This window comes from Tamandua tetradactyla, chromosome 5, assembly GCF_023851605.1.
Source record: "Tamandua tetradactyla isolate mTamTet1 chromosome 5, mTamTet1.pri, whole genome shotgun sequence".
Classification (NCBI taxonomy): Eukaryota; Metazoa; Chordata; class Mammalia; order Pilosa; family Myrmecophagidae; genus Tamandua; species Tamandua tetradactyla.
In genome coordinates, this window is record NC_135331.1 from 156,398,293 (window position 1) to 156,414,455 (window position 16,163).

Here is a 16,163-nt window from a genome sequence, read left to right on the forward strand (position 1 = left end):
ACTATATATCATATTTACAAATACATATACCCTTGACTCAGCAATCCTTTTGGGAATTTATTCCACTGACATACTTGCACACATATAAAATGATCTATATATGACAAGGTTATTAACTATGTTAATGTTTGCAATAGCAAAAGACTAGAAACCACTAAGTGCTCATCACTGGGGGAATGGTTAATAATTGGGGTAAATATATACTGTGTATTACTTGCAACTATAGAAAAGAATGAGGAAACTCTTTGTACTTGATGGAAAAATCTAAATATACACTACTAAGTGAAACAAGCAAGGTCCAGAACATTGTGAATATATGCTTGTTTTTGTGTAAAAAAGGAAATAAAAACATGTATTTGCTTACATCTGCATGAAGAACTCTGGAAAGATACAAAGGAAGCTGATAAAACTCATTTCTTTGGGAGAGGGATAGGTCTTAGATACATGGGGAACAGGGTACATGACAGACAGCATTATGTACTGTTAAGATTTTTGACTCGTGAATATATTACCTATTCAAATAATTTAAAAACATTATTTTTTAAATCAGGAGATTGAACTACAAAGAGAGGGGAAATTTGCTATGAAATTAATTATGTAAATAGATGTAATATTCACATAATAAATAAAATTTATCTTTAAACAAATATGCCTGTTACAAAACATCCACCTATATTAACACTAATGCCCTAAGGACCTCCTTAAAGTAATAGCATAATGCCTGTTTGAGGATATTTTACAAGTTATATCTCTTACTACTGAAATTGACCCACGTGCTAATCAGTTCAAATCATGCTTTTCATTATGATACAGTGTGACATATAAATCTCACAATCTGCGATTACGGCATGAGATGTTACAGGTACAAAGAAAGTATTAAATCTTCCTATATGTGATATTTCCTCCCCTAAATATATATCAGGAAATTATGAAAAATTTAAAAAATAAAATTTGTTTAAAATTCTTAAAAGAATCCTTTAAAAAAATTACCTCCAGTATAAAAACAGTATTGAAACCTTTCAGCCATATATCTTATACCTTAGGTCATTAAAAACTGAGTCTTACCTTACTTCAGTCAGTGGACTTGGGGAATAAGGATTTGCAGAACAAGCCAGAATTCTAATGACTGCTCCAGGATGATAGGTTTCTAGAACATGAACAGCTGTAGGATACACCTGTTGTTCAAAAGTAAGTTCCACATAGTCCTGGCTCTGAAAATTAGAAGGTGTCCTCTTGAATGGCAAGGGAGCACTAGGACACTGATCCCACCATGTTCCATATGTTCGAAACACAGCTGTCTGAGTAAAATCACCAGAACTTGGGAACACATTTGGTACATCTGCCAAATTCCACATGGTATAGGACATACTATTCTCACTTCCATAATGCGAACTGAAATCCACTACTTCTTTGGCATACTGGATCACCTCTGCATTGAGAGGGGAAGTTCGGCTGTTTGATTCTATAGTTCTATGGCTGTTCATGATTTCTCCTCTTGTAGCTGTCCTGGCTCGGCGCCGAAGGCATATATAATAAAACATAGTCAAAACTGTTAACATGGGAAAGACTGGTGACATGTAGATGTGAATTATGAAGCTTCAAAAGGTCAGGTATCCTCGGTAAGATGCATGAACTCTTTGAAGGATGTTCTAAAAAATGAATGGCTCAGTGAAGTAAAGGAATTTAAATAAGAAGAAAGATGCATGGATAAGTTTACAAATAGGCTTTTTTCCCCCAATGTAACGTCCCAGAACCAAACTTTGAAAAAACAATTTTTAAACTGTAAATGTGAATCCCTGGCATAAGTAATTTATGTAACACATTATTAAGAAACCCAAATATTGTAAATGCATACAACCTTATGCTATATGGGAAACAAAATGATATTATAATGCAATGGAAGATGTATGATCCAAAAAGCTGTATTTTACACAAAATTATTGCTATCATTCAAAAATACTAAGTTCTTGAGCTTTCAAAATTAAAATTATTTAGAATATATGTGAACTACTAAAATATTGCTATAAATACAAAAGAATCTTAGTTATTGCTGCAATTTCACATTTTAACAAATGATTCTTTATTGTTAATTACTACTCTCTTCCAAACATGCTAAGTACAGATTTCATATTATCAGAATATAGATTTCTGGAGCTGACAGTTAATCCAGACCAACTAAATTAACTGCCTTACACATCACAGATCACCAGACAGTATTTAATTTATAACTCTTAGCATTATTTGTTAGTCCACGGCTGGCCATCTGGTTTGTTGCCAGCTAACTCTTAGAAATCACTCACCCCAGATAAAATGGCCACAGGATACAGAGAGGATATGCAAAAGTTGGCATTCATCCATGTGGCCTGAAATTTGCATGCTGATTTCAAGTACAAATGCTGAAAAGTGACATTTTTTTTCCACCTGCAAGACAAGAGTTTTAGAAAGTATTTTTACTTCCAACAGGCAGTCAAATATCCCTAAAAGATTATTATTATAAATAGCAATTTAATTAGGCTAAGAATTTTCTAACTGAACAGGTAATATTTTTCTGATTTTGCGGACAATTTTGAATAAATAATATATTTTATAAAATTTATGACAGAATATAATAAAATATAATAATGAATCTTTCCTATCTAAAGGTCGCAAACCCACAGCTTATGGGTCACACTGTGCCTGCACACATTCTACTGGAGCCAAATGGTGTTTTTCAAAATTTTGAATTTGTAACATTTAGCAATGGAGACGAACCTGGAAGCTGTCATTTCTCCCAGCCAGCTCTGCTAGTTGACAGTACAGGTCTGGCCCCTATCCTCATTGAAATAACCTGTGTGTGCAAACAAGGAAATCAAACATACTTATTTTGGCACCTGGAATTTGATTTCAACTTCTCCCAAGTAAAAGATAGGAAAAGTATCAACTTTTTTTTAATAGAGCAACATGTTAGTCTTCCAAAACTTTGATATTAAGACTACAGAACACTATTTGCATTATATGTTTCTTTTACTCAAAAACCTCTAAAGCCTTTGGATTATATCTTATCTACACAATATAACCTAAATTCCTTGGCTTGGCATTCAAGGACCTCCTCAAGCTGGACCCATGTCTTCTTGTCTAGCCCAGTCAATCCAGTCATATTCTAGAATCCTTCATCCCAGTCAATTCAGTCAAATTCTAGAATCCTTCATATTTTACTTTGTCTCACTTACTCTATCATTTCTTTTCTAACCCTTTATTATACATAAGCACTATTTTTTTTCTGACCAATAAATAGGTTTACTGTCAGGCTCTTACTAAAACTGCATTTGCATCAATATAAATTCTAAATTCACAAGGTTCTACATGAAGAATAAGCTTCTTGAAAGAGGAAATCACTTTTACTTCTTAAAGTACTCAGTAAATGATAGGCACAAAATATTTGTCTTGCTGCTAGAAAGGTAATAGGCAAGATAAAAAAAATTATAAAAGTCTAAAAACATACAAAATTACGTAACATTTCTCTACCTCTCAACCCCAGCCAGACTCAAACACACTGAAATGCTCGAAAAAATTTTACAAACAAATGGAGCTAATAAAAAGCTGAGCTTGAAACAAGAGAGGAAAGTTCATAGCTGTGAGAAACAAAGCGGAAAGTCAAAGAGCAGAAAGCAGGAGCTGAAGCTAGCATGGCTCATGGAAGGAGTTACAGGCCTTGATGATAACAAGTGGCCTTTCTAACACCTAACGAGAGGTTATTTTCAAACCACAGATCAGTTTTGGAAGGATCTTCACAAAGTTAATGGTTGGGAAGGATCACCCTATCCATAAAACCAGGACTAGGAAAATTCACTGGCCAGGAAGCTCAAGGAGGAGGCATGACATCAACTGAGGCAATGGGGTGGGGTGTTAGGATCACAGAACCCTTTTAGGCATGTATCTCACATGGTACGGGTCTAAATTCACACTACCTTCATGGTTGAGAACCCTCCTCCTCCAAGCCAAAAGCTTAAAGAAAAAGTAATCCCAAAATAGTAAAACATTAAGAATGGTTGGAGGCAAATGTGAAGCCTCTTTGCAGGGATGATTCCACAACCCAGGCAGACTAAATCCTCACTGAAGATGCATTACACCAAAAAACTATAGACCTGTAGGAAAAATGAACCACAATGAAGGAGAGTCAGTATACTTGTCTGGGGGGTGGGGGGGTGGGATGGGGAACGGATTTGTACCTCAAGACACAGAGTAATACAAATAAGATTTTTTTTTTTTTTGAGAAGGGCAAAAAAGCATTCATTAAAATAAATAAGGCACTTCTGCAGGGCATGATCTTAGTGCTGCTGTATTAAGAATCAATGAACCAGATTCACCATAAGACATGTAACACCAAGTGCTGAAGTATATAGGTCATGTTATAAATGTGGGAAAAAATAATTATCTAGTTATATCACTTCTTTATTCAAACATTTCGCCTACCACAAGTACAGATGTGTCAAATAAAAAAAGTTTACAACTACACAAATTTTCAAATCCTTGACACTAAAATCTGAGATGAGACAGTTCTTTCTTTTATGATATAAATACTTTATTTCAAAGTAGGTTCCCAGATAAATTAAGAAGGGTCGTTATCCAAAAAAAAAAAAAATTACTTGGTCCTTCTACTTCTCAAAAGAAAAGAATTAATGAAAGCATGAAACTGTGAAAATGAAATACAGGAAATGAAGAACAATCTATAATGAATATCCAACTTAACTAACAAATCAACAAATTTGGACAGCTGTGCATGTATTTTTGTGTTTTTTTTTTTTTTAACATGGGCAGGCACCAGGAATCGAACCCGGGTCCTCTGGCATCTCAGGCAAGCATTCCTGCCTGCTCAGCCACTGTGGCCCACACTGTGCATGTTTTATTACTGGAGATCTTCAAGGGAAGGACAGAAAACCATCTGTCAAGATGGATGGATGCATTTCACTGTATGCCCTTTGGATGCCACTTCTCACTCCACAAACTATAAACTGCTTTAACTAAGCTCCTTCCATTTTCTTTATAAAACCACATTTATCTGAGTAAAGCAATTTTAAAACTCTAAAAAAAAAACTAAAAAATAAGATATCATTCATGTGAACTTTGACAATCATTTTTGGCAAAAGAAAGATTAAGATAAATTGTGATAGTCAAATATTGTTTGACATAACCTAGTCACAAGTTTATAACTGTTTCCCAGATAGTCTTTGCCATTGCAGATTACAGGATAATACCAAATGCAGCAAGATGTCTTATTGGAAATATTACTTTTACCTTATTCTAGAGTTAAATAAAATTTTGCACTGAAGTAATATATATAAAGGTAAATTATAAACTCTAAAGAAATGTTTATATGCATTAAATATTCAAACTTCCTCAATACAGAAGAGCATGCAAAATGAGTATTTTGTTTTTTCCGACCATGAATAACAAAAACCTTTAGAATTAATTTTCTTTGAGATAAAGACAAAAGAAACTTCTGAAAGAAAGAAGGACAGTGTATGGTACACTGGACCAAGCAAATATATTTATTCTTTTCCCAGTCATGCTATTTGGAAAATGCAACAGAAATTAAAATCTGATTTTGAAATTAAATAAGGCATAGAAATATAATCAGGAAACATGCAAACTCATTGTTAATATTCTTCATAGATTCTATGTATGAAACTCCTTTCCAATCTACTATGAATACACATAAAAGCATTTTGGGGAGAGGGAAGAACATATGGAGACGAAAGGATAGCTCCCTCTATTTTTCCCTGGGAAATGAAGCTGAAAAAGGGAGTAGAGTCATTGTCTCAGGACTCACGTGGGCAGCCACTACCAATGCAGAAGTCCAAACTGTCCATGTACTGTCTGGGCTTTTGCCAAGGCATAGGAGCAATTTGTGATAATCAATGAATATCCCCACAGGCAATGAACCAAATGCAAAAGATACAATAACTCTATTTTATGAGGAGAATGGGATTCACAGACTAAATTATTTGTCCCACCTGGTACAAATAAATAAATATTAGTCTGGAACACTAAATTTGTCCAAAAAGGTAATTTTATAAAATATACCTTCTGGGAGATATTTTCTTTTCCAATTGATTAAAAAAGATATGTTAATTATAATAACTCTCACAACATGTAAGACAAACATTATTTTCTACCTAATAAAAAGTCAGAATTAGAAATAGTGTCTGTTAGTTGCTTATTAATCTAATCATCAATCAACGGTGACTCTGCGGTGAGAAATTCTCCACAATATACTGAACTTTTATACTAGCACAATCAAGGAATACAAAATAACAACCCTTTTAATTTGTATCATGAGACATTCCTATTCCTTGGAAAACAACTTGTTTTATACGACATGATTTTATTATAATACAATTGTATTTTCCACCACATCTTTCATATTATAAAATGCTTAACAAAGTTAAATAATATAATTACAGAGAAAGCAATAACAGTGGAAAAGAGAAATTAAGAAGTATAGACAAGGGAGAACATATGTTTACTACTGAGATTTGAAGTGAGATGGGGAATCGATGAGGCGGAGAGAAGCAGGATGGCAGGAACTGCAGAGAAGATGGCTTGTGCTTCGGCAGAGGTAAGGGGAGAAAGGAAAAGGCCCTTTCACGAAATAAACAAAAGGAGGCAATCAGAATGAACAAGAGCCAGGACAAGGGAAAGGCTAAGACCATAGAGAGTGATGAAAGAATCTGGATAACAAAATTTTTTAACTCAAAAGAAGATTCTCAACTTACATTAAATTAAAAAGACACAGAAAAAGATAAAAAAATGGCAAGCAATAAAGCAGTCATATTTTGAAGGCAAGAAATGACACAATACTTACTTGCAAAGATACAATAACTGAAAAACAAGGGCTTAGGCAGCTTTGCAGGAAACTGCAAAATAGTACTAAAATGCAAATCAGGGGGGAAAAGGCCATTCTTTAAACTTTACAGCTTCTGAATCTTGCTGAAACTTATTAAAAGACAGGATTTTGAGGAAAGGGCTTTTCTAGTTGAATCTAGAAATCAACAAATTTGGGGGAGGGAGGAAAATATGAATAAGAAAAGAATGGAATCATTTTTTAATTTGAATTTGGAACAGCATCTGACCCTCAAAATCAGCCCTCTAACCTGGCCTGTCCCCTCTAGGCTTCTATACCACCACACACCCTTAGATTTCTCCCATCCTTGTGCTAACTTCTCGGTCTCTTCCCTGGGTTGCCTTCCTCCTCATGCCTCTTACATATAAAGGCTGTAAGAGAACATTAAAGGAAAGAACTATTTTTACATCACCTACCATTGCACCCATCTTCTTCCTCTCCCGTCCACCACCACAAACCCATCAAACCCTTGCTGTAGTCCCATCACAACATCTCTGCTCTCAGCAGCTCTTAGGCTTTCACGTCACAGAACCTTCAAGTTTTCTTCCGAGGCTGGGTGACTCTCTCCTCCTATGCTTGGCATTTTTACTCATCCTTCAGTGGTAAGTTCAGACATTAATTCACACCATATCTACCACATACCTCTCCTTTGTTCTTAGATTTCATGTACCATTTCAGTTATATGCTGAGATATTTCTCTATCCCAATAGACTACGCATTTCTCATGTTCAGAGAATGCTTCAGCCTTAAGGGTCTAGCACATGACAATATATACTCGATAAATATTTGTTCTGTTTTATGGAAATTGGCAGGGTTGATGACATGAGAGAATTAAAAAAAAAACAAATTAAACCCGTGACTCTTGAATATAAGGCACATGAAGACCAAAAAATGATACAAAAAAGTTCCATATTCTGGTATATAAAAAGAGAAGGAAAATGGATAATACAAATCCGAAATACAAGAGGTAAGAATCAAATGTATGGTTTCTTTGAAGTCGTCCAAAAAGGAATAATATACATATTGAAATTTTACTGTTCAAAGAGAATGGAAACATGTGGTAACTTCTATTAGTACAAAAGCAGTCCCTGAATAATAAAAAAGACTTAACTCTGGCCACAAAGAAACTCTGATTGAAATTAAAGAAAGAGTCATGAAAGAGATGACTGGAGAGGAGAAATAAAGATTCCTCAAATACGATTTTTTAAAAAACTTCAAATCTATTTAAGACCATAGGTTGGTTAATTAGAACTGGAAAAAGTATTAGAGATCAAAAAGTTCCTTTAAAAATCAGATAACTTAAGAGCAAGGGAGAAGAGAAAGGTTAAGGGTCATAGTAGAAGGGCAAGGGTGAAAAGACAGCCTAATAGTTCTGGTACTAGACATGTGGGGAGGAGCAGAGGCCGAGTGTTAAGCAAAAGCATCCCTTTTTTATTCCCTATAACTATCTGAATTCCAATTGTACTATATGCTTAAAACTAACATATCTTAATGATATAACAGTGTCAATAAGGAGACTCCTGACATAGTATCTTACCACTTATACGTCACTTTCTCTTTCTCTAAGTAAATTCTCCTCCAGTTAAAACATTTTGTATTATGGTTACACTTTTAAATAAACAAAGCTCCACAGTAGAATGGGCAGAATTCTTAACTGACAAGTAGATCACCAGGAAGAAGTGCATCTCCTGTCCAGTTTTAAATCTTCTTGAAAATCTAGATAAATGAGGCAAGCAGAAGGGAGACAACAGAGGAGCTTGCCAGGAAGAAAACCAAGTGTCCTGGCAACACTAACCCAGATATAAGTAGAAGAAGTTAAGGACAGACTATATGGCAGCAACCACACGGTCTAAATGGATACCCAGACATGGATGCTAAAATACAGCAATGCACCTGAAACCCTGACCTCATCCAAAAAAAAAAAGCTTCCCTTAAAAAAATAAGTGAGAAAACAAAGCATGAAAATGCACAGGGATCCTATACCCTGGACCAGGAGAAAATCAAAGTAGAAAAAACAAAATTGATCTAGGTAGATACTCCACTAAAGGATGAAACAACTATTAAGTAAAGCCAAAAAGCACTGGTCTAAAGGCAGAGGAACAGTCTAGAAAACCAAAGATATAGCAACATTTCTTTCTCTTCAGAAATCAAAGTAGGTCTTGACAGTTAAAGAATTGACACAAAAAGTCTGGAACACAGCAGGCTCTTTAAACACTTCTATTGAGTTAATAAACAAATGGCAGGGACTAAGCAACAGGCATCTAAAGAGTCAGGGGAACGAATTCGTCAGAGATTAAGGATTAAAAGATTTAGAAACAATTTGAATTAGGAATTGATAACGGCTAGTTATATAGAATTGTCTTCTCTCCCCCTCTTTCTTTCGTAACTATCTTTAACCAATAGATTTAAACTTCTGAAATATTTAATGAGCAGAAAAAGGAACTCCTAATGTTTAAGGAGTCAACATTAAAAAAAAAAAGCAAATCTGTAAAAGAACTAAATGATGATTTTCTGATAAAGTTGGAAAACCATTTTCCTGCTCAAGGCACTTTCTCACAAGGTGACAAGGAAGTATATATTTCTAATTACACAAAGTATGCTAATATAAGGGACCACAGGCACAGAGGCCATTATGCTATATCATCTATATAGTATATATTATATCATCTGTCTTCCTCTAGCTATTAAGACCATACTAATTATGTGAATTTACTTTAACCAAATGCTAACTATTTATTTTTGTACATTAAAACAAAGCACAGTTTACCTAATAAAAACTTGTAAGGATCATAGTTAGTCTTCCTAACATAAATATAAGTACATTATGATATGTATACTACTGCTATCCATTAAAGCTGAAAGAACAATTAAATAAAATGCTATATCACTGTTAAATTAACCTTGGGATATAATTTATATTCCAAAAATGTACCCTATTTTAAGTGTACAGTTCAATGAGTTTTGACAAAACATGCACCCATGTACCCACTATGAAAATCAGGATATAAAACATTTCTATCATGCCACAGAGTTCCCTGATGTCTTTCCCTGCACACCCCCTCAACCAAACACTGACGTGCTTTCTATCATTAAAGATCAGATGGTCTTTTGTTCTAGAGTTCCATATAAATATGGTCTAGCTTATTGTGCTCAGCATATCCTTGAGATTTATCCATGCTTTTGTCTATCAGTAGCTCATTCCTTTTCATTTCTGAATTATATTCCACTGTACAGATACATCTATTCATTTGTTGATGGACATCTGGATTGTTCCTAGTTTTTGCTCATTGTGAATAAGGCTAAACGGGCATTCAAATACAATTTTTGTACGAACATACATTTTCATTTCATTTAGGTAAATGCCTAGCATTGGGATTTCTGAGGGGAAATGCATGTTTAACTTCATTAGAAATTACCACACTGCTTCTTAAGTGACTATACCTTTTGACATACACCGACAAACTATGAGAGTTCCAGATACTCTACAACCTTACCAACAATTGATACTCTCGGTCTTTAGCCATCCTATTGGATCAGTGATGGCATCTCATGGTTTTAGTTTACATTTCTCAAATGACTAACGCAGAGCATCATTTTCATGTGCATCTTACTTCCTACAGGTGCTAAAATACAAATGAATAAAAAAGTAATGCTAAATCTAACTTTTTTAAAATATAATTTTCAAAGATACAAGTGGTAACAACTGCAAAAAAAAAAAAACAAGGTGGGGGGACCGAGGGGTTTAGGAAAAGTATATATACACTCTATTGAAGTTAAGTTGGTATCAAACCAAGGATCACTGTGATATATTAAAGATGCTAAATTTTAACCCCATGGTAACCACAAGGAAAACAGATGAATATTATATCCATATAGAAATGAGAAGGCATTCAATGTAGTACAACATAAAAAAGCAAGTAAATAGAAAACTAGGTTATAACAGAACTGAGGGACAAAAAATGTACGAGACTTACAAAGGCTAAATAGCAAAATGCAGAAGAAAGTCCTGTATTAGCAAAAGGGATTTTAAATGTACATAGATTAAACTCTCCAGTCAAAAGGCAGAGATTGGCAGAATATATAAAAAAGCATGACCAACTATATGCTGTATATAAGAGATTCATCTTAAAGTCAAAGATACAAGTAGGTTTAGGGTGAAAGGATTGAAAAAAATATATGATGCAAGTAGGAACCAAAAGAGAGCTGATTGGCTATACCAATATCAGATAAAACAGACTTTAACTCAAAACAGTTACAAAGGACAAATGGTTATTTTATATATATATACTTATCAGGGGAAAAAATCAACAGGAAGATGCAACAATTATAAAAAATACATATGCACACTAACAGCAGAGCCCCAAAATATATGAAGCAAATACTGACAGACTTGAAGGAAGAAACTGATGGTTCTACATTAATAATGGAGATTTCAACACATCATTCTCAATACTGGATAGAACATCTAGTCAGAAGATCAACAAGAAGTATAGGACTTGAATGATACACTAAACCAAGTAGATCTAACAGACATATATAGAACACTGCATCCAACAAAAATATAATACACACTCTCGAGTGCACACAGGTCATTCTTCAGGACAGATCATATGTTGGGTCACAAGCCTCAATTAATACTGAAATTAAAACATTGAAATCATACAATGTATATTCTCCAAACACAACAGAATGAAGCCAGAAATCAGTAACAAAGAAAGAAATGGAAAATTCACAAATATATGGAAATTAAACAACATACTCTTAAACAATCAATGGGTTAAAGAGAACACCAGAGCAAAATTAGGAAATATCTTGAAGTGAATGACAATGAAAATACAATGTTATGAGATACAGTGAAGGTAGTGTTAAGAGGGAAATTTATAGCTCTAAAGGCTTACATTAAAAAAGAACAGAGTTCAAATCAAAGACCTAAGCTCAAAACTGGAAGAATGAGTTAGCAGAAGGAAGGAAACAAAGATCAGAGCAGTGATAAAAGAAATAGAAAATTAAAAAAACATAGAGGGAATCACCAAAACAAAAAGTTGGTTGTTTGAAAAGAGCAATAAAATCAACAAACCTTTATCTAGACTTTCAAAGAAAAAAGAGAATATACAAATAATGAAAATTAGAAATGAAAAGGAGGACATTATTATTAACCACACTGAATAAAAAGGACTATAAGAGAATACTATGAACAACTGTATGTCAATAAATTAGATAAGCTAGATGAAATGGACAAATTCTTAGAAACACAAAAACTACCTACATTGACTCAAGATGAAATAGAAGACCTCAACAAACCAATTATTAGTGAAGAGACTGACTCAGAAATCTAAAATCTCCCAACAAAGAAAAGCTCAGGACCAGATGGCTTTACAAGGGAATTCCAAGAAGATTTAACTCCAATTCTGATCAAACTCTTCCAAAAGGTTGAAGAGTAGGAAACACTCTCTAACTCATCCTATGAAGTCAATACACCCTCATAGCAAAGCCAGATACCAGATTTCCAAATACCACAGGAAAACTACAGACCAGTATCTTCTTTGATATAAATGCAAAAGTCCTAACCAAATTACTAGCAAAGTGAATCCAACAGCTTATTTAAAGAATTATACATTATCATCAAGTGTTATTTATCCCTGGCATGCAAAGTTGGTTCCACATAAGAAAATCAATTAATGCAATATACTACATTAACAGAATGAAGGGGAAAAAAACACATGATCATCTGAATTGATGCAAAAAGGCATCTGACAAAATATAGCACCCTCTATTGATAAAAAACACTTAGAACACTAGGAATAGAAGGAATAGAAGCAAACTTTTTCAACATGATAAAAAGCATATATAAAAAGCCCACAGCTAACATCCTATTTAATGGCGAAAGACTGAAAGCATTCTGTTTAAAATCAGGAACAAGGTAAGGATACCCATTGTCACCACTGTTAATCAACATTGTACTGGAAGTTCTTGCCAGAGCAATCAGGTAAGAAAAAGAAACAAAAGGCATCCAAATAGGAAAGGAAGAAGTAAAACTTTCCCTATTTGCAGATGATAGAGTCTATAAACAGAAAATCCTGATAGGTCCATAAAAAAGACCCTAGAGCTAATAAATGAAATCAGCAAAGTGGTGGGGTATAAGAGCAACACCTCCAAATCAGCTGTGTTTCTATACACAAGCAATGAACAAATGGGAGAAATCAGGAAAAAAATTCCATTCACTTTAGCTATTAAAAGAATCTAAAATCTAGGAATAAATTGAACCAAGATGTAAAACACTTATACTTAGAAAACTTCAAAACTTAACTAAAAGAAATTTTAAAAGATCTAAATATATGGGAGGATATTCTGTGTTCACAGATTGGAAGACTATAATTAAGATTTAAATACTACCCAAAGACATTTATATATTCAATGCAATACCAATAAAAATTCCAACAACCTTCTTTGCAGAAGTGGAAAAGCCAATCATCAAATTTATATGGAAGAAGAAGAGGGTCCCAAATAGCTAACGCCATCTTGAAACACAAGAATGAAGTTGGGAGGCTCACAATTCCCAATTTTAAAATATATTACAAAACCACAGTAATCAAAACAGAATAATACTGGTACAAGGACAGACATATAGACCAGGGGAATAGAAATGAGAGCTCAGAAATCAACCCACACTGGTTTTTGACAAGAGGCAAAGAACACACAGTTGGGAAAGAATACCCTCTTGAGCCAACAGTGCTAGGAGGATTGGCTCTCCATTTGCAGTTTTTGTAAATGGTGTGTGACCGCTACTTCACACCAAATACAAAAATCAACTCAAAATGGATCAAAGACCTTAATATAAAAGCTAGAACTATCAAAATCCTGGGAAAAAATGTAGGGAAACATTTCAGGACCTTGCATTAGTCAATGGATTCTTAAACTTTACATGTATTCTTAGACTCTACATCCAAAGACAAACAAGAAAAGAAAAAATAAATAAATGGGAACTCATCAAAGTTAAAAGCTTTTGTGCCTCAAAGAATTTTATCATGAAAGTAAAACAACAACCTATACAATGGGAGAAAATATTTGGGAACCATATATCCAGTAAAGGATTAATATCCAGGATGTATAAAGAAATCCTTCCACTTAATAAAAAGGTAAGAAATCCAATGTTAAAATGGGCAAAAGACTTGAACAGACATCTCTTCAAAGATAAAGAAATGGCCTGAAAGCATATGAAAATATGCTCAACATCATTAGCCATATGCAAATCAAAGCCATGAGATACCATTTCACACTCATTAGAAAGCTTCTATTAAAAAAAAAGGAAAATAACAAGTGTTGGAAAGGATACAGAGAAATAGGAACTCATTCATTGATGGTGGCATTGTAAAACAGTGCAACCACTCTGGAAAACAGTCTGGTGGTTCCTCAGAATGCTAAGTATAAAACTACCATATGGACCCAGCAATTCTACTAAGTCCATTCTCAAAAGAACTGAAAGTGGGGACTCAAACAGATATTTGCACACCAATGTTCACAGCAGCACTATTTACAACTGTGAAAAGGTGGAAGCAACCCAAGTGTCCATAAACTGATGAATGTATACATAAAATGTGATTATATATAAACACACACACAACATAATATTATTCAGCTGTAAAAAGAAATTAAGTCACAATACATGAGGCAACATGGATGAACCTTGAAGACATCATGTTGAGTGAAATAAGCCAGACAGAAAAGGACAAATACTATATCATCTCAGTGATCTGAAAACATTAGAATAAGGAAACTTATAGAGTCAAAACGTAGAACATAGGTTACCAGAGGTCAGAGTGGGGATAGAGAATGGGAAGTTAAGGCTTAAAATGCACAAGGTTTCTGTTTGGAATCATGGGAATGTTTTGGTAATACATGGTGGTGATGGTAGTACTACATTGTGAAAGCAACTAAACGCAATGAAATATAGATATCTGGATATGATTAAAAGGGGAAACGTCAGATTGTTTATATTGTAACAGAATTTTTTTTTTAATCGAAGGAACTACAGCACAAAGACAGTGAGTCCTAAATTAAACCATGGATTTTAATTAATAGTAAAGTTGTAAAATTGAGCTATCATCAATTGTAATAAATGATTCACATCAATGCAGAGTGTTAGTGGTGGGGTGGAGTATATTCACCGCAGCACTATTCACAATTGTGCAAAGATGGAAGGAATCCATCAACAGATGAAAAAACACATCGTGTCATATACATAGAGTAGAGTATTATTCAGGTATAAAAGTCACCTAGTTCAGATTCATGTAACATGGATGAACCTGAAAGCCACCATGCTGAATGAAATAAGTCAGACACAAAAGGATAAATATATGATCTCACTGATATAAAACTAAAAGGTTACAAGGAGCCAGAGTGGGAGTAGGGAATCGAAAGTTAACGCTTAATTGGTACAGAGGTTCTGTTTTGGGTGATGGAAAAATTTTAGTAAATGATGGTGGTGACGCACAACATTGTTAATGTAAACAATGCCACTGAATTACATTATTTGAATGTGGTTATAAGGGGCATTTTATAATGTACGAGTTACTAAAAATTAAAAAAAAAACCACAGGACTGTACAACACAAAAAGTAAACCCTAATGCAAATTATGGACTATTTTAACAGTGTGATTATAATATTGCTTCATCAGTTGTAACAAAGTATCACACTAATGCAAAATGCTAATAGGAAAAAATTGTAGAGGAAGTTATTGGGGAACTCTGTATTTTCTGTAAACCTACAACTTTTCTTTAAAATTTTCTTTGATTAAAGAAGTCTGCAACCCCCCTCTAGCAAAAGTAGATCCTTAAAGTGAAGATGGGGAATGCTGACCAGTGGAAAAGGAACAAGATGGGTCAATGAGACTTAACACAGTAGGGAAAGAAGAGGCTAGTTTTTTGTTAACTGACCATGTGTAGAAGTTAACAGTCAACATTTTAAGATGCCTTTATACAGCAAACAATAACTGCGTTACTACATGATGGCATTAATTTTTAAAAAAAGTCATCTTACATCTAGTAATCTAGTACACCTGATTTTCAAATCACTAACAGAAGAGAAAAGTATGCAAGTCCAGGGTGGAGAATGCCAAAATTTGGGTAAGCATTCAAAAAAAAAATTTAGTACTCAGAAAGAAAGCCTGGAAAGAAGAGTCCACTTCAGTAAACAATGAGAGTACCCATTATGTAGTAACACACACAGTGACTAGAAAAACAAGTACACTCTTTCTCTCCCCCAAGCATGCAATATCTAAAA

At 34.1% G+C, this 16,163-nt stretch overlaps 1 protein-coding gene across 8 annotated transcripts in view; it reads right to left on the reverse strand.

Moving 5' to 3' along the window:
• FBXL4 (F-box and leucine rich repeat protein 4) overlaps positions 1-16,163 on the reverse strand; it is a 72,505-nt gene that overhangs the window by 55,327 nt on the left and 1,015 nt on the right. For 6 of the 8 annotated variants that reach the window (XR_013176303.1, XR_013176302.1, XM_077162457.1 and 3 more), the window contains exons 2-4: positions 2,752-2,827; positions 2,301-2,421; positions 1,066-1,649 (exon numbers count right to left, since the gene is read on the reverse strand). Coding sequence is in view for 6 of the 8 variants with exons in the window: in XM_077162457.1 (XP_077018572.1) it covers positions 1,066-1,577 (512 nt within the window). In the remaining 2 variants the exon portion in view is untranslated. Of the gene's footprint in view, positions 1-1,065; positions 1,665-2,300; positions 2,422-2,751; positions 2,828-3,056; positions 3,306-16,163 lie in introns of those variants that run through there. The other 2 variants (XM_077162455.1, XM_077162456.1) reach the window with 2 other exon arrangements.